Here is a 17,606-nt window from a genome sequence, read left to right as displayed (position 1 = left end):
GTCTGGTTTAGCTTGCTTCAAGGTCATCTGCCCAGGGATAGATAGCATCACCCACAGTGGGCTGGGCCTAATCTAGATAGCTCAGTTGTTCTCTAGTTCCTGTCCAGTTGACAATACAAGCTAAGCAACAGTTATCCAGGAAGGGACGGGGTCCCAGTGCCTCAGGTGGGGGTCCTGTGCCCCCACACTTCTCCCCAGCTTTCCAGCCCTCCCTTCCCACCACCTTGCCCCCACTTGCTTGTCTGCCCGCCTGGAACATTCTCTCCTGGCCTCCTCAGGAGCCTCCACCCTTCATTACCCGAAGGGCCCTGTTCTCTCAGACCGCCATGGCTCTTAGATGAGTCTCTTCCTTCTGCACTTGTTCCCTGGAGGCCCTTCCATCACCAAGACTGTGAACACCCCTCAGGCTAAGCTCTGACCTTCATTCAGCCCTCTACTCTGCCTTTCTGGAACTCATGGCTTGTGTCTGCTTGGCACCTGTGCCTAGTGCACATGGAGCTCACCCTGAAACCCAGCCGTGGCTGCCTGTAGGCCCTCCACAGGTCAGATCTCTGTGAAATGACATCTCCACCTTCTGTCTTCACACCAGCACACATGCAGTCACCCTTGGTCCCTTCAACCAACACAACACTCCATCTTTTGGTTTTCTGAGACAGAGTCTCACTAGCTGGCCTGGAACTCACTAGGTGGACCAAGCAGGCCTCAAATTCATTGGCAAGAGATGGGCCTGCCACAGCCTCTCAGTGCTGGAACTATGCCTGGCATCAACACCCAATCTTCAATCCTGTCAGCTCTGCTCTTGGTTGATCAGGATGACTGACTCCCCACAGCCACACAGGTGCCAACCACTACCGTCCCTCATCTAGGAGCCCGGCTCCACCCCCAATCTAGGGAAAGGTCAAATGTTCTCTCAGAGCTCATAGTGGGGCCTCAAGGATGGCATGGGTGGCCACCTACTGCTGAGAGGAACCCTACTGCATCTAATTCAGTGCTAAGACACACACACACACACACACACACACACACACACACACACACACGCACATGCCCGCTCTAACAGACACATGACATAAACATCTTGTTAGCTGTCTGGCCCAGCCAAAGCCTTTCAAACAGCAGGTAGCGGTGGCGGCAGACCTCTCAGGCACACGATTCCACTTTAGAGGATGTGGTTCCTGACCCAGTTTCTTCTTCTGCGGCCTCCCATGGCCGTACCTATCTGCCAAGCCAGTTGCAACCACCTCCAGAGCGCCGGCTTTGCTGGAAGCTGAGGGCACGGAAGTGAAAACTGGGGAGCTGACCTACCAGCTCCACGCGGAGCCCCTCAAACAATACCACAGCCCTGAGGGGACAGGTGAGGTCGGGGCGACGCAGAGACGGTAACCTCTAAGGGAAGCCAGCAGTGTATCTGGGGACAGAGTGGACGTAAGCCCAGTTGGCAGATTGGGCCTAATTACACACCTGAGACCTCGGGGCCTGGGCCAAGGGTGGTTTAGGAGCAGGATCTGTGTGGAACGGGAAGGAGAGGACAGGTATGGCGGGGAAGTGGAGGCAGGGAGGACCTGTTGGGAAGCTGGAGCTCCTGAGTACAGGTGGCGGCACCAAACGAGGCTGTGGCATGGCGCATGCCAGGGTGATGTGAGTCGGGACGCCTGCCTGTCAGAGACGCCGGGCAGCCAGGGGACTCAGGCTGCGTTTTGGTGCCACGAGCCTGGCGACTAAAACCCTGAAAGAGTGCTTCACGCCTCCCGTCAGGACGCTGAGGATCAAGCAGTGCATCACTGCCCTCTCGGGGTTGTGGGCTGAAGCCAGCCAGGGTGTCAACCCTGTGGAGCCATCACTGACGACAGCCCGCGGTTGTTCAGAGTGAAAAGCAAATGCATTTTGGGAAGATACTTGCTAAGAACTAACCCAAAACAGGGGCTTGTGCTTAGCAACCCCTGCTAAGGTGACGACGCACTGAGCAAAGGGACTGTGACACGGCATTGCTGCACACCTAACACACCCAACTGAAGCCAGAGTCAGCACTGGCAGGAGCCAGAGAGCACCAGCTCTCCAGGTACACAGAGTGCGATTTAATGGTGACTTAATTTTACTCCCGAAAGACCAGGGTGGACAGGCCAATCAGAACTAGAACAGGTAACTGAAGAGCCACCACCCCGAAGGGAACCCTCAGCAGATACAGCCCAGGCAATAGAAGGGCACCCTGGAGGATTAGTATACATTTTAGCATTCAACACAAAGCCACAGACCTCCTCCCTGCTCTGCAGTGTCAAAGAACCCCAAACCATCATTCAATAAGAAGGCACACGTGCATGAACACCTTTTACTGTTTCACATTTTTTTCCCAGAAAAATTGTAACAAAAATACATGGAATTGGAATTTGAGTTACAGTACATTGGTGCGATTACAGAATATAAACAATGAAAACCATTCCTTCTCGTGGGGGCAGAACATTCCATTCCACTAAGACAATCACAACATGATTAGGCACAGTTAACCCTACACTGTCCTTCTAATCTCAGAGACTGGCAGACTTGGGTGAAAAGTTTAAAAAATAAATAAATAAAACTGAGCAGAGTCAACTCCCTCCGTTCCTATGGTTTTCACATAAGCTGTTGGGAGGAGGTCGTGAGGGAGCGTGTGGGGCAGGACGGTGCTGCTGGCTGAACACTAGGCAAACACATGGTCCCCGAGGTGGTCCAGAAGCTACTGTGAACACCACTCAGCACTGCAGGCGGGGACAAGAAAAGGAGCTACAGGACCAGGACGGCTGTTTACAGTGGGAGAGGTGCTGGGAACACAGCCCTCTGCCTGCATGTTCAGTCACATAACCCAGGACATAAATCATTGGGCTCATTCGACAGAAAAAGGGAAAACCATTTGGTTTTTCAATGAAAATCCTTCACATCCACCTGTGTTCAATAATAATAATAACTTATGTTACGAACAGCTTCCATACAAAATAATTACCTCAGAAGATTTATGTGCTATGTCTGGAAAGAGCTACTTGTCTATGAATGTAGTTCTCAGGGGACAGAAGCTTAAAACGAAGTCTACCTTACAAAAACAAGAAGCTTAAAGCAAATCAAGTGTTTTCCATTGCAAACAGTCTCAGTTCACCCAGACCAACGGACAACTGCACCAAGAGAGACACCTGCCGATCATCGGCCTCTTGCTGGCAGCAATGGCCACTACTGTGAGGGCCATGCAATGGAGGTCAAGCAGGCTGGCCAAGTCGCCACCTCCTGTCCTAGGCAGCTTCAGCAATGTGCACAGTGGGGAAACTCGCAAAAAGTGGACCGTGGCCTTTCTTGTTTCGGACATGTGACTTATGGAAAGAGACGGTGCTACACAGGTCAGTAAAACGATCAGTGTATTTTAGTCATAGGGTAACTGCTCTTTCTCAGGACAAACGTGTGTGGCTCTCATGAGCGAATTCATCCCCCTTCCACACAGTAAGACTGTGGCTATCCAGCCACGGCATGCGCTTAGACAAAACTGATTGCTAACATTGCCTAGCTCTAGTATCATTGACCCCATGGAGAAAAAAAGAAAACTAGAATTGGCATAAGACAGCTTGAAAGAGAGATTACATAACCTAAAGGGGAGGTCTAGCCGAACAGATCGGCAGCTGATCTGTCACTGCCCACCACTTTGGGCTTGAGGCTGGTGACTTCATCAATGCATCTCCCTGATGCACTGCCGAATGTCTGTCCGAGTCTGTCACGGTGACCCCAGTGTGATGCTGCAGCCTTCTACCTGCCACCTCCTACCCAAGAGATCCCTGGGACCTGGTGGCCTTAGGACAGCACCTCGGATAGGTGCCGAGAGCCCAAGAGCCTTCCTGAACTTCACCCGGATGTGGGCAAGGAAGTAAGGCAGTGGTCTGTAGTCTTGGCAGCAGCATCCACACCGGGGCTTAACCTCAGCAGCCAGACTGCAGGATGTCTCCCCCAGAACGCTTCGTCACCGACAACGTTGTGAATATCTGTAGGAAAGAGGAAGAAGGCATGAATTTTCAAAGCGCAAAGCAAACGAATCCACATGCATTCAAATGACTTAGGGGCAGACAGACTGAAGAGAACAAGCAGAGTACAGCCAAGGATGCCCTCTAGTTCTCTGGGGGTAATAGGAGGAAGAGCACTCAAACGAGCGGTCTGTATGTGTGCAAACATTTAGTGGTTAGAGGTTCTCGCACGCTGGAGAGCTCACCCCAGCTCATACAGACCAAAGCCACGGAAGAACGCAGGCTGCAGTAAGGGAGAGCTAGAGGGGAAAGAATCCATGGCAGCTCCCCTTGTTGGCCCCACCCACCCTCTCCTCCTCTCAACTCCACAGCAATGCTCCCTGTCCTTCTCTGTTCTGTAGCCACTTGGTCACAACTGAGTTGCAGCGAGACCCGGCAGATCCCAGACCCCCTACGGGTTGCCCTACCTTGATGCATGGCCATACAATAGCCAGAAGGCTCTGAGCTTCCTGCTGTCAGGTACTCAGTGCTGATTCCGTGAGTGGCTCCTTGTGGGTACAAGGTTACATGCAAACTCCTGAACTGAACCCTCCTCCCTTGACGCTTTATGTAACACAGTGTTCCCACTGCTGAGTTCCTCCTAGCTCCTCTCAGGCAAAGGAACTGTCTGTCTCACTTGTGTGTGTGTGTGTGTGTGTGTGTGTGTGTGTGTGTGTGTGTGTGTGTGTGTGTGTGTGTGTGTGTGTGTGTGTAGTTCTCAGGGGTCAATCACCAGGCTGTTCCCTATTCTGCCCTCTCAGTATTTCAAATGTCAGCGCAGGCCTAGGGACCTTTAAACCATGTCCTACAGATTCCATCTGCCCTGCCAAGCACCACCTCCTGAACCGAAGGCCATAGTGTTTCTGGAATGCCGGAAGCTCACACGAACTTTGTGTATCTTCCTGTGGGTATCTCACACACCGCTATTTACAGATGAGCCATCATTACTTAATACAAGGAGAATAGAACAACAACAACAACAACAAAAAATCAAGGCCATCTTGATATACATGGACCAAAGCAACTGAGGTCAATCAAGCAGCCTTTGGTTGAGAAGGGATTTCTAACCCCGAGAAAGACTTTGCTCTGGCTTAACCTTCGAGTAGAGACGTGGCCTTTTCCTATAACCAGCAGCAAAACCTCAGCCCAATTCCTAAAATATGACTAATTCATATTCAAAACCAAGGAATTGTAACAGGGAATTCATCTTTGTTAAGCAAGGATGAAAATCCCTGAAGTAGTCATCCCCTTTGTAACTACAGAAAAAAGTACATTCTCGCCGAATTCCCCAGACTCATTAGCGCCCTTACAGACACACTGTGAGCCAGCCCAACTGTTTCTGAAAAGGAGCACAGTTCCTTTGTTTAAAATGGGTCTTACAGAGAAGGACGGGACAATGTGTGATAATGAACTCGCTGTCAGGGTAGCCGTATTGTGTACAATTTAAGTCACCATCAGACGAGCCCACATAAACGCTTTGGCTCCCAGCACCTGAAGCTTACATCTTGTTTCTTGGGGTGTAGAAAGATGTAGAAAGAGGTGTGGATAAGAACTAATCCACCAAGGAGTGGGAGCATTTAAAACAGTAAGAGCTACGGTTCACTTCTGGTGCTGGTGGCACACCACTGAAAAGCAGCAGAAGCGAGCCGTCGCCGACACCAGACCCATGGAACATGGAAGGGTTGATTTTCCAGAGACATCAACTCTTGTGCCATGGCTTCACTACTTTTACAAAATATCTGCCTGTAAAAGATGACCTCGGAGGGCAGTCCACAGGACGCAACAGAGGCAGTGCCACTAGACGCAGCCACTGAGGGAGGTCTTAGAGAGGAAATGTACTGAACGTAAAAACAAAGTTCTTGATGCATTTGAAGACAGCCTTGGCCATTTTATTTTCTGGAGACAAGGTCTCACTGCGTGCAGCTTCAGCCAGGCTCAGCCTGGAAACCCTGCTTCCTTCTCTCACCCTGACGTAGCATGAGCTGCTGCCGCCAGCCTCATTTAAGACATTAGTCATTTTAAAGGGATCTTACTGGATGCTTTCTGTGTTAGATTTCCCCCAAGTGAAGTTGCTTAGCCGGAATTACTGAGTATCACTCAGGCATTACTGACACTCCAGGCACCGGGGCTTCCCCAAGATGTACAGTCAGAGCAAGATGGTTTCCTACAGAAATTTCCAGAAGGAAATTGTATTGCCTAAAGACAAAGTGTCAACTGGAGACTCTTTCCGTGTCCATAGTAATCACTCCTGAGGCGACGAATGGACAATGCTGGTTCCTGTGTTCCTTTATGTGGCAGCAGGCAGCTCATTTTAGTGACCTCTGGCCTCTGCAAGGCAGCCAGGCGCCATGGCCGTTTCAGAGTACTTCTCACTGGCCCAGGACTAATTAACCATTATTTCTATCTGTCTATGACTGACATTGTGAAACTCAATAAAACATATTAGGAAAATGAGATTTTAAAAGGCATGTAAATTAGTCCCCAATTTTGCATTATTAATCTGTCAAATGCCTCAAGTTTCTGAACCCTTCCTGTTTATTTCTATCCCTTTCTCTCACAGGCCAGCAGCAACCATCCCAGGGACCACAACGGCAGCGCTCAGGACTGCATGTCTCGATACTGCCTCACGGCTACCCAGATCATAGCAACCTTCCCCAGAGAGGACCCCTTCAAAGTCAAACTTTGCTGTTCTAGATCAAGCCCTTTCCCCATCAAAAGGACTCCTGCAGACGGAAAAGCCTTTGATTTGCCAAAATTCTAATTTCTAAGCAAGTAGAGTTCACGGGCAAGGATGGGAAAACAACAAAAACCTTCCAGTCAAGCTGTGTCTTCTGTGTGGGAAGGACCCTGAGGAAGACCAGCCACTGACTCAGCTGGTGCAGCCTCAATGCAATGCCAGGGTCTAGATGCTGTGTCACCACAGCCTTTCTGTCAAGCCCACACTGGACACTGTTCCTAGGTCAGTGACGATGTGCTAGACTTCACGGAGAAGCAGTTACTGAACGAGATCACACCTCAGGCCGGGCAACCGTGGGCCAAGTCCTGTGATCTGTCCTCAGTGTCACTGTCACCAGGAAATGCTGTCCTCAACGTCCCAGGCAAAGGGACAGAGAAGCTAACACAGCGAGAGCATGGTGCCTGGCACCTGGTAGCAGCCACATCCAGTCGGTGGGTCCTGGCAACACTCCCTCAAATTCCTTGTCCGTTTTCAGTGTTGTCTGCCTCCACACTTCAGTCGCCTCCCAGACCACCACCCCGCCCCCTTTCCACCTTCAGAGCACAACGCTGGCCTGCAGCTACACCCAGCTCTCCTCAGAAGCAGGCTGTGGAGGGAGGCACTGAGGTTGGAGGAGACATGGCCAGAATGGGGTGGGAGGACACATTTCTGGTTTTAAAGAGATTTTTGTTATATTTTTAATCACCTAAAAAGTATTCATGTGTATGTGAAGAAACGGCAAGTGTGTGGAGTCCTAAGCTACCCTGGAACTGGAGACACTGGTGGTTGTGAACTCTGACGTGCTGCTGGGGACTGACTCAGGTTCTTTGCAAAGGGGGTGTAAACTCTTAACCACTTGAGTCATCTCACCAGCCTGATTTCTGCTTTCTCAACATAAGCCTGTTCGTGGTACTGTTAATACACGCTTAAAAAGAAAATTCACCAGCACCTTCCCCCTGCAGACAGTCTGTCACTGCTCTGAATTAAAGATAAATCCAAAAGTATTAATTATGTGGCGGTGCATGCCTTTAATCCCACTCACGAGGCAGAGCCAGGTGGATCTCTGAGTTTGAAGTTAGCCTGGTCTACAGAGTGAGTTCCAGGACTACACAGAGAAACCTTGTCCTGAAAAACCAAATATGTACACACACACACACACACAGTATTAATCTACGGTCTTCAGTCTTTATGATTGCTTGCAGAGTAGGTTCTGTTTTGTTTTTTTAAATGACAAACAGCAGCTTCGAGGACTCATGCACTTCCCTGCTCTGACTGTTCAGAGAAGCAGGTTAGCACTTTGTTTCCAGTCAACCTGGAGACAGATACCATTCCTAATGACAGAGACGCAAAGCAAACAGACGCTCAGCGTTTCTCTCTCTGTGGATTGTCTGACAGTCTTTAGCCTGTTCTGTGTACAAACTCACTGTGTAGCTGAGGATGACTTTGAACTTCCAACTCTCCTGTCTCCACCTAAGTGCTAGGATTGACTACAGGTGTGTGCAGCCACGCCCAGTTAAGGGCTGGGATAGAATCACTTATGCATAATAAGGCAAGCACTCTACCAAGTTACACCCAAGCCTTTTGTGTGTATCGTGTGTGTGTGTGTGTGTTCATGCACATGTGTGTGTGTGTGTGTGTGTGCGCGTTCATGCACATGTGTAGGTGCACACGCACACACATGTAGATTCAGGTGTCTTCTGTTGCTTTCCACCTTGTAGACAGTCTCTCACTGAACCTGCTTCCAGGATCCATCCCGGAGCCTATTACAACCTCACCCCCCTACTGGGGTCACAGAGGTGTGCCACCACACTGGAGTGCTCAGGCCCTCTTTTGCAGGGAAAAAAAGCCCCTTACCCATCAAATCCCTTCCTTTCTTTTTGTTTTGTTTTTCAGGGGCAGAACGGTTTCTCTGTGGCTCGGAGCCTGTCCTGGAACTCGCTCTTGTAGACCAGGTTGGTCTGCAACTCACAGAGATCCGCCTGCCTCTGCCTCCCAAGTGCTGGGATTAAAGGCGTGGCCACCACCAGGCTCTCCCTTTCTGTCTTTTTAAAGCTGACAAGCACAACGGGAAACAGAAACAAGCCAGTTGCAGAATATAAACCGGTAAGAATGCACACACACAAACCTCTGTGCATATACATACAAGCACAAGCTAGGACCCACACCTAAACCACTCAACACTCGGCTTGGGATCCCTCCATGGTAAGTGTCCCAGCCTGGATCATCAGTGACGACGGTGAGCAAACCCTAACAACCAGAAACCCTGACCAGGCAATGTCCAGCTTCACTATCATTTGCTGTGGTTTTGTTTGTTTGTTTGTTTTTTGTTAAAGATTTTATTTATTATGCATACAGGGTTCTGGTATGAGATCTCATTACAGATGGTTGAAGCCACCATGCGGTTGCTGGGACTTCAACTCGGGACCTCTGGAAGAGCAGCCAGTGCTGTCAACCTCTGAGCCATCTCTCCAGCCCCCATTTGCTGGATTTTGACAGCATCACTTCTCAGTATCAGTCTTAGATACCCACATGTTCAAGTGGTCTTCAGCTTTGAGACTAACCAGACACTAACACAGGAAGAAGGTAAGTAACCATGGAAATGCTTTAGGAAGCATTTAGAAGCCACTGGGATACTGGGGTTTTCCAATGGAGCTGGAGTGCGTGTGACTCACCTCTGCGCAGACAGGGTGGATACCAATAGTGCTGTCCAGCTGCTCTTTGGTCAGTCCACACTTGAGTGCAGCTGCGAAGCCCTGTGTCACTTCTCCAGCATTTGGACCCAGTACATGGAAGCCCACGACACGTTCCTATGAAGCAAAATAAAGTGGAACAGATAAAGTCGGTCTCTCCTGTCTCTTCCCACAGCCTGAGGTACTTCCTCAGGAAGTTCTAGAAAACACCTCACAGAAATGGCTGCCTTGCACTTGTGCTCAGAAGGCGATGACTTGGCATGGGCAACAGGGAACATGAGTTCACACCAAGCAGGAGGGAAGCCCTAGAACTGAGGGTGACAGAGGAGTAACAGGAAGGCCCAGTGCCCACAGCGCCCTAGCCACACCCACTCCAGGAGGCTCCAACAGAGGGCAGCGCCCAGGTCTCTCTCTGGCCGTCTCAGCACCTGACAAGGGATCGGTGGTGAGAGACTTAAGGGAGTCACTCTAGCATAGGAAGAGCAACTCCGATCTTGTCCATCTCCTTCCACAGGCTCACAGAAGGGAAACACCTGGAAACCCTGAGATACCTTGAGCATCGTTTATTCTGGAGAAAATCTAAACCTCAAAGGCAGATTATCTCTGCCCAGAACAGGAAGTTTGCTCAGTTCACTGTTGAACTGGTGCGCTTTCAGAGCTGACTTTCTGGACAGATCACTCTGCTCACAGCACGTGAGGCAGCACAGGCTACAGGTTAGCGTGCAGAGGTTTCACTGGAAACCGTCAAAGGTACCTCTGCTGCCAGGCTTGCTACATTCTCCATCAGACAACTGGAGCCTGGGGTGTGGATAAGGCACACCCATCCGCTGTAATCTTAGAGACATTCAAATTATACTAGGTTTGCATATCCTTATGCAGGAAAACCTAAAAACATCATCAGGCCTTTGCTTGTGCAATGCCAGGGATTGAACCCAGAACTGTAGGAAAGTAAACAAGCACTCTACCATGGAGCCACATCCCCTGTCCTTTCAATAAATGACATTCAAAGTGAAGGGCCAGGCTCCATTTCCTGGGGATGACCCTGGTAATCATATCACAAAGCGGCAGTGTGTGCAGATACACAGCAAGCAAGCAGTCAACACCAGACTCCAGCTTCAGCGGAGGTGTGAAGGAACGAGACCAAAGCGAGCCCGCACGCACCACGGCCATTGGTGTGGCTGCCGCACAGGCCGGAATCTAAGAGCTCTGCTATCAGCTGGGTAGTGACTGGACTCGGTTTCCTCATCTACAGTATGGGCAGAAGGAGCAGGCAAGAATTATCAGTCAGCACTTATTGACACACATCCTGAGGCTGTAGGTGCACAAGCCTTCAGGAAATGAGCTGCTGGGGTGCTGTTCTCCTACACAGCCAAACACTGTGTGCAGTGAGTCCTTCCAGCTGTGTGTGAGTTGTAATTGTTTCACACGTGCGAAGTGATACTTAAACCAAAGACATTCGGCCATTGTGAAGTCAGGTGACACGAACATGCAGCATGTTTTAATAAGACTTATGTCCAGAGAGAGAATGGCATAAAACTGTTCCTTAAGTCAATGGCAGAGTTCATTGGGTTACTCTAGTGCATTCATTAACTAGATGCCAAGGCAATGTCCTCAAACTCTGGGCTCTGAAAAAATATCCTGTAACTGTCTCATCTAAAACAGTAGTTTTTAAACAAAATATATGCTTTTATTACAGGGAAACCCTAAAATTAGTTTTTCGATTATCTAAACAAGTTCCTTGGGTGTTGAGCGTAATGTTTTGGCTTTGTTCACATTTTTCCTGAAGGAATTTTTAAGGTCAAGTGCTGACTACGTTGAAAAATTCAGTTTCTGGTACAATATTTAAAGAGTATGTGTTCTGAGATATAAAATAAATTTCTTAACTGTGTGGTAACAGCCAAAAAGTTTGAAAACTATGAATGTGCTCGCTCTCTCTCACACTGCAGGTGTGGAGTAACCACCTGAGCTGGAGGAGTCTGCTCAGGCTAAGCACCACTGTAGCAGCGTTTAAATCTCCTCAGGAACCCGGCTGATCGAGGGTTCCTCCCACCATGCCTTCTCCACGGTGCCAGCTCTGAGGGTTACAGTGGCAGCACACCTGGGGGTTTGGTTTTTTTTTGAGGGGGTCATTTCTTAGGGAGTGGAGGATCTCACTGCTTTTCATTCAAACACAGAGAAGCTCCACATGTCTGTGACTCCCTCCCCAAGTGTGCGCTGCCTGCCTGTGGCGGGAAAGAGGAGAGCAGTCAGCAGAGGAGCCAAGACCCTGGCCTCAGACGGCACACACGGTCAAAACTGAGCGGCAAAACAGCTAAACATTACCGTAAGATCATCACCCCACTTACGTTGTCTCGAAGATTACAGATTACTTTTGCATAGCATTTGTTGTTGTCTCGGGAAGGAACCGTCCATTCTAGCGGCCAAAAGAAACTGTGGTAAACCTGAGAAGATACAAGCACGACTGGACGTTACCCTCGGTGGGCTGTTGTCAGGCAGCGGGTGTGAAGGAGCTTCAACAATGAGCGTCTGTTAAACAACACAGTTCACAAGATGAATGTGACTCGGGCAAAAGGTAAATAATTTGACTGATCTTGCTTATTTCAACATGATTAGTAATCCTTAAGTGACGTAACAAAGACTAAGACTATGAAGAAAGAAGCCATGCTTACTTCTTCAAGATTACTGTCTTACATACAGGTGGGATAGCACGCACCTTTAATCCCAGCACTGAGGAAGCAGAAACAGGTGGATCTCTGTGAGTTTGAGGCCAGCTTAGTCTACACAGGGAGTCCTCGGACAGTCAGAGCTACCTAACAGATGTATTAATGCCCCTCCCCCCAAAGAATATAAAGTGACCATCTTGTTAATGCTTTTCAACCTTTGGGTCTTGAACCCTTCGGAGGTCAAATGATCTTTTCACAGGGATCACCTAAGACCATGGGAAATATATTTACATTATTATTTATAAAAGTTATGAAGCAGCAATGAAAATAATTTTATGAGCCGGGCGTTGGTGGCGCACGCCTTTAATCCCAGCACTGAAGGCAGAGGCAGGTGGATCTCTGTGAGTTCGAGGCCAGCCTGGTCTACAAAGCAAGTTCCAGGACAGCCTCCAAAGCCACAGAGAAAAACCAAAAAAAAAAAAAAAAAAGAAAATAATTTTATGGCTGGGGTCCACAACATGAGGAACTGTAACGAAGGTTGTAGTTTTAAGAAGGTTGAGAACCACTGGCTTAGAGAAATGACAACTAAATAAAAGCCGTAAGCTGGTAGGGACAACTCCAGCAACTGTCTAGCTGCTGGCTCCCATGCTCCTGCTTCCAGACACGCCCTCCTGGGACTTTCTCAGTCAGCACAGAAGAACGGGGGTGCAGAGAACCAGCAGACAGGACCCTTTTTGCTGTGTGTGGATGACAAATAGGGTTGTTTTCTCCTCTAACTCCAGCTCCGTGTGAGGACACAGCACGGGACCTTTCACAAGCCCCCTAGTGAGGGCATTTGACAGTGGTCTGATAGCGCAAGTGCAAAGCATAACAAAACTGTGCACGGAAAAGATAAAGAAAACCACTGCAAACTTCAACATTACAGACATAGCCTACGAGTAGCTGTTTCCTATTTCCTTAACTAAATTGTCCAAAATTTCTTCAATGCAAATATGACTTTCGTAAAGAAAACAGCAAATCGAAGTAAGAAAATCAAAGACTATATGAATGTGAACTGCTTACTAAGAAATTTAACATATAAATACTTAGAAAAATCTTGGTGTGGTGGTTTGAATAGGAATGGCCCACACAGACTCATGTGTTTTAATGCTTGGCCCATAGGGAGTGGCACTATTAGCAGACTCGGCCTTGTTGGAGGAAGTTTCTCACTGTGGAGGTGGGCTTTGAGGTCATATATATGAAAGCTACACCTCTGCTGCCTGCAGATCAAGATGTAGCACTCTCGCCCCTTCCCCCCCCGCACCGTGTTTGCCTGCATGACGCCATGTTCTCCACTACAGTAATGGACTAAGCCTCTGAAACTGTACGCCACCTCCTCAACTGTTTCCTTTCTTTGTGCAGCTAGAAGTCCTCTTACTACTCTCTGCCTTGTTCCCTTGGCCCTGGAGCATAACCACTGTGTGGGGAGGCCAGCAGCCAGCAAAGGACCAGCATCCATCCTGTCAATACTGCCTGCCTGTCCCCACCACCAATGTTGGGTTTATGTGAGTGCTGGGGATTTGAACTCATGTTCTGATGCTCGAACAGAAGTGTTCTTACATTATTTAGCTCCTAACTTCTTTCTGCTGTCTATCCTCAGATAATAATTACAGAAATGGACTGAGTTATAGGCATGTTCAAAGACAAAGCTTGGCAGTTAAGAGCGGCATTGGCAGTCTTCCCGAGGACCAGGGCTCAATTCCCAGCATCCACCCAGAAGCTCACAACCACCTGTAACTCTCATTCCAAGGGATCTGATGCCTTCTGGCCTCCAAGGGTACACATGTGGTACAGAGATACATACAGGCAAAGCACCCATGCACACGAAACACAAATAAACCTTTAAAAAAGATAAAATGCTCACTAATCCATTTATAACTGCAATTTTCTGTACATTTGAAAAAAGTAACATAAAACAAAAAAGAAAGGAGAACTCACTTCAATATTTTCTTCCCCAAATCTCTCGACAGCTTTTTCTTCAGACAGGCCACAACAGCCATACTCCAAAGGAGTAAATACAGTTGTTGGAACATTGTCATAGTCACACTGTTTCACATGGAAAAAAAAAGAGAGAATGAAGAGAGACAAAATGGTGACAGAAAACACTGACCCAGCGGGTGACAGCAGAGAACTCACTTTGACAGTGGAACCCCCATACAGCCTCTGGGCCAGCAGTCTCCCGGCCTGGATGGCCACAGGCGTCAGCTCCAGCTTTCCCTCCAGAATGTCCCCGATGGCATAGATGTAAGGCACATTGGTCTGCTCATCATCTGTGACAGGTATTTTCCCAGTCCTGCAACCATCAACTGCCACGATTAGTGAAGGAAGGCTAAGTCCTCCAGCTCCCCAGAACAACACTGCTCTACTTACTAAAAGCAAAACAAAACCATGCGCAGGAATCAAAGCGCTCTGTGAAAATCCTGGCGATTGTTTCAAAAATCAAAGCCCCTTTAACACAGTGGTTAAGAGGGAAAATTCTAAGAACCCCACCCCCACTGATGTGGCAGCACCGCCAGAAGCTTCTAAAGCCAAAGGCAATGCTCAGCCGGGGACTCGACCCTGAAAAGGCAAAGGCGACCCCATGTCTGCCCTTACTTTTCGTTGATCTTCACGCCCACGGTCTCCAAGCCAATCTTTCTCGTGCAAGAATCTCTTCCTACTGCCAGCAACACCTGAAAAAGAGTGAACTATCAACAAAGACTGCAGCACAAACCACTTACCCCAGACCTGAAAAAAACATTTCATTAATAAAATACAAGGGTGTAAGTGAATGCAAACCTATTATTTTTTAAAGTCTTTTGACAGATGCAGTGAATATCTCTTGGCATTTTTTAATGGAAAAGGAGTTGCTGCCTTAAATTAGGGTTAGGGTTAGGGATATGTTTAGGTACAGTGGCCGAGTTAGGGTTATAGACAGGGTTAGGGCTAGGAATAGGTTAGGTCAGGGTCAGGGTTTCGATTAGGGTTAGGCTAGACAAACTCAATACAGTCCATGGCTCAATAATTTCCTAAATGACAGTCTGGGGAGACGAAAAGGGAAGACTATGGGCAGAGAAAGCCACCTGACGTGGGCCCACGCCTTACCGTGTTAAATTCGCCTTCAATGGTCTCTTCACTGTTCGTGGACTGAGCAGTTACCCTGAGTCGGCCTGGTGTCCCTGCTTCAATCTGCTCAACCTATAAAAGCAATCAAGTTTTGCTTTTCAACAGAGACACAGACAAGAAGACCAAATGTTTCCTCCCTTCCTATCGGCTTCATCCTCAGTGAAACAGAGCTTAGCCCTGAAAGGGTGTGTACATCATCTCCCTCAATAGCAACATCGGGATAGACAACTCTCATTTACCGTCTGCTTTTGTACTAACACTGTTTACTTGACAGGCTTTGCTCAATTAATTCTTAAACAGAAACGCAGAGAAAAGAGTGGGAAAGAAGAAGCAGAGAAGGCAGAGCACGCTCCCTAAGGTGGCCGTCACCCACTGCTGTCCCCAGGCTAATTATCAATCTGAGGGCCACCGCCACACACCGAGAGCAGCTCTTGACCACAATGTTCCGCTTTCCTTACAAACAACAGTGAGGATTGTGAGTAAGGGATTAAATGACAGTCAGAAAGCACTAAAGCCCGCAGTGGACAAGATGTGTAGAGCTCACCATTGCTAGGGACACAGGGAAGGAGTCAGAAGCCTCCTGCATCAGCAGGAGAACAAACATCCCTGCCTGCTGTACACAGATGTCCATGGCAACCACTGACAGGCTAAGGGCATCGGACACCACGGGACAGTCCATCAGCTCTCTAAAGGGTCTACAACCTCTTGAACATTGGCAGCATTCAGAAAGACTACATTTCAGAAAGGAAAATACTTCTCACCAGTACAACACACATTGTCTCCTAATTACAGCCCTACTGCAAATATCAGGGCTACACCTGTTCCTCTAAAGCCAGCCAGAGCAGCGGTTCTCAACCTTCCTAATGCTATGATCCTCTAGTACCGCTCTTCATGTTGTGGTGACCCCTCAACATAAAATTAGTTTTAGCTAAATTTTTTGGGGGGCGGTGGACAGGGTTTCTCTGTGTAACAGTACTGGCTGGTCGGTCTCAAACTCACTGAGATCCACCTGCCTCTGCCTCCCAGGTGCTGGGATTAGAGGTGTGCACTACCACCGCCCAGTTAAAACGTGTACCCCAGGCTGGCCTCAAACTCATGATCCTCCCGACTCTGCCTCCTTCAGCAAATCCTACCTGCATGCATCATCACAACTGGCTATTTTCTGCTAATCCTTGACTGCAATTTCCGCTACTGTTGTAAATTATGATGTAAATACCTGTATTTTCTAATGGTCTTAGGTAACCCCTGGGAAAAGGTCATTTGACCCCCCCCCCCAAGGAGTCAAGAGCCACAGGGTGAGAAATGCTGAGAGGAAGAATGCCATGAATTCCCAGCACTCCTCACGTTTATAATGCTCAAAGGCCTGCTTCTACCACAAACCCTGCCTTTGGCCTTCTCCCAGAAATACAAAGCAACAACCCCACAGAAAAGCACTTACTTTAATTGGCACGAACTGCCTTATAAACTTGACACCATGCTCTTCCATGTGTTCACCAATCTTGTTGGCCATGTCCTGGTCAAACCCTCTAAGGAGAATGGACCGCACCATCACAGTGACATCTAAGCCGATACCAGCCAGAAACCCTGCACATTCCAAAGCAACATAGGACGCTCCAACCACTAGGGTTTTACCCGGGCAGTAAGGCAAGGAGAAAAGGTCATCGCTGAAAAAGTTACAGGGAGAAAAAAGGACAAAGAAGATACTGGTCAGCTATGGATAATGATGCAAGTATATTCCATTTTCCTAAGATTACAACTTTTAATATTATAAACATTTGTTAAGACATTATACATACATGAGAAAATGTTAAAAGTCTTATGTAACCATCCTTTGTTGGAAACACCCAGCCAGTTTTCAAATGTGCTCACTACATACAGTCACTAGTAACTTCTGGTATGAGAGCCGACGCCATTTTGTGCCATCTGGAAAACATGACCCACGTGCAAACCCTAATCCCCTAATCTACCACTCAGTTTCATTCCTGGGTAGATTTAACTTCTTACCAGGAACATCCAGTTATCAAGAATGGGAAGAAAACGGGGAAGAAAACTTTGAAAAACTAATTTTTGTAATAGAAAAAGTTATGAAAATTTAACTCAACAAAAATTTATGGTTGAGTTAGAAATAAACAGCAGATTAAGAAATCAGGTATAGTGGTGCAAGTCTTTAATCCCAGCACTCAAGAGGCAGAAGCAAGTGGATCTCTGTGAATTCAAGGCCAGCCTGGTCACATAGTAAGTTCAAGGATAGCCAGAGCTACATAGTGAAACCCTAATTTTAACAAAATAAAAATAGGGAGTCTCCTAGGTTATGAACATCTATGTACCCAAACACCAAAATTCCTGCTATATTCTTCCCAGGGGTGCCAGTGTTAACGGGTTT

The 17,606-nt window shown here is 48.1% G+C and overlaps 1 protein-coding gene across 3 annotated transcripts in view; it reads right to left on the bottom strand.

Moving 5' to 3' along the window:
* Nucleotides 1-2,312: 2,312 nt before the first annotated feature.
* Nucleotides 2,313-17,606, bottom strand: part of Txnrd1 (thioredoxin reductase 1) — a 41,478-nt gene continuing 26,184 nt past the window's right edge. For all 3 annotated transcript variants that reach the window (XM_013123363.3, XM_021235100.2, XM_040755162.1), the window contains exons 7-14: nt 16,662-16,887; nt 15,203-15,295; nt 14,714-14,790; nt 14,255-14,411; nt 14,057-14,164; nt 11,762-11,857; nt 9,399-9,533; nt 2,313-3,992 (exon numbers count right to left, since the gene is read on the bottom strand). In XM_013123363.3, the coding sequence (XP_012978817.1) occupies nt 3,930-3,992; nt 9,399-9,533; nt 11,762-11,857; nt 14,057-14,164; nt 14,255-14,411; nt 14,714-14,790; nt 15,203-15,295; nt 16,662-16,887 (955 nt within the window). In that variant the 3' untranslated portion in view covers nt 2,313-3,929. The remainder of the gene's footprint in view (nt 3,993-9,398; nt 9,534-11,761; nt 11,858-14,056; nt 14,165-14,254; nt 14,412-14,713; nt 14,791-15,202; nt 15,296-16,661; nt 16,888-17,606) is intronic.

The sequence above is a fragment of the Mesocricetus auratus genome, unplaced genomic scaffold (genome assembly GCF_017639785.1).
Source record: "Mesocricetus auratus isolate SY011 unplaced genomic scaffold, BCM_Maur_2.0 Super-Scaffold_100011, whole genome shotgun sequence".
NCBI classification, from domain to species: Eukaryota; Metazoa; Chordata; class Mammalia; order Rodentia; family Cricetidae; genus Mesocricetus; species Mesocricetus auratus.
The sequence above is the reverse complement of the archived record's forward strand: the minus strand, read 5'-3'. Positions and strand labels throughout refer to the sequence as shown.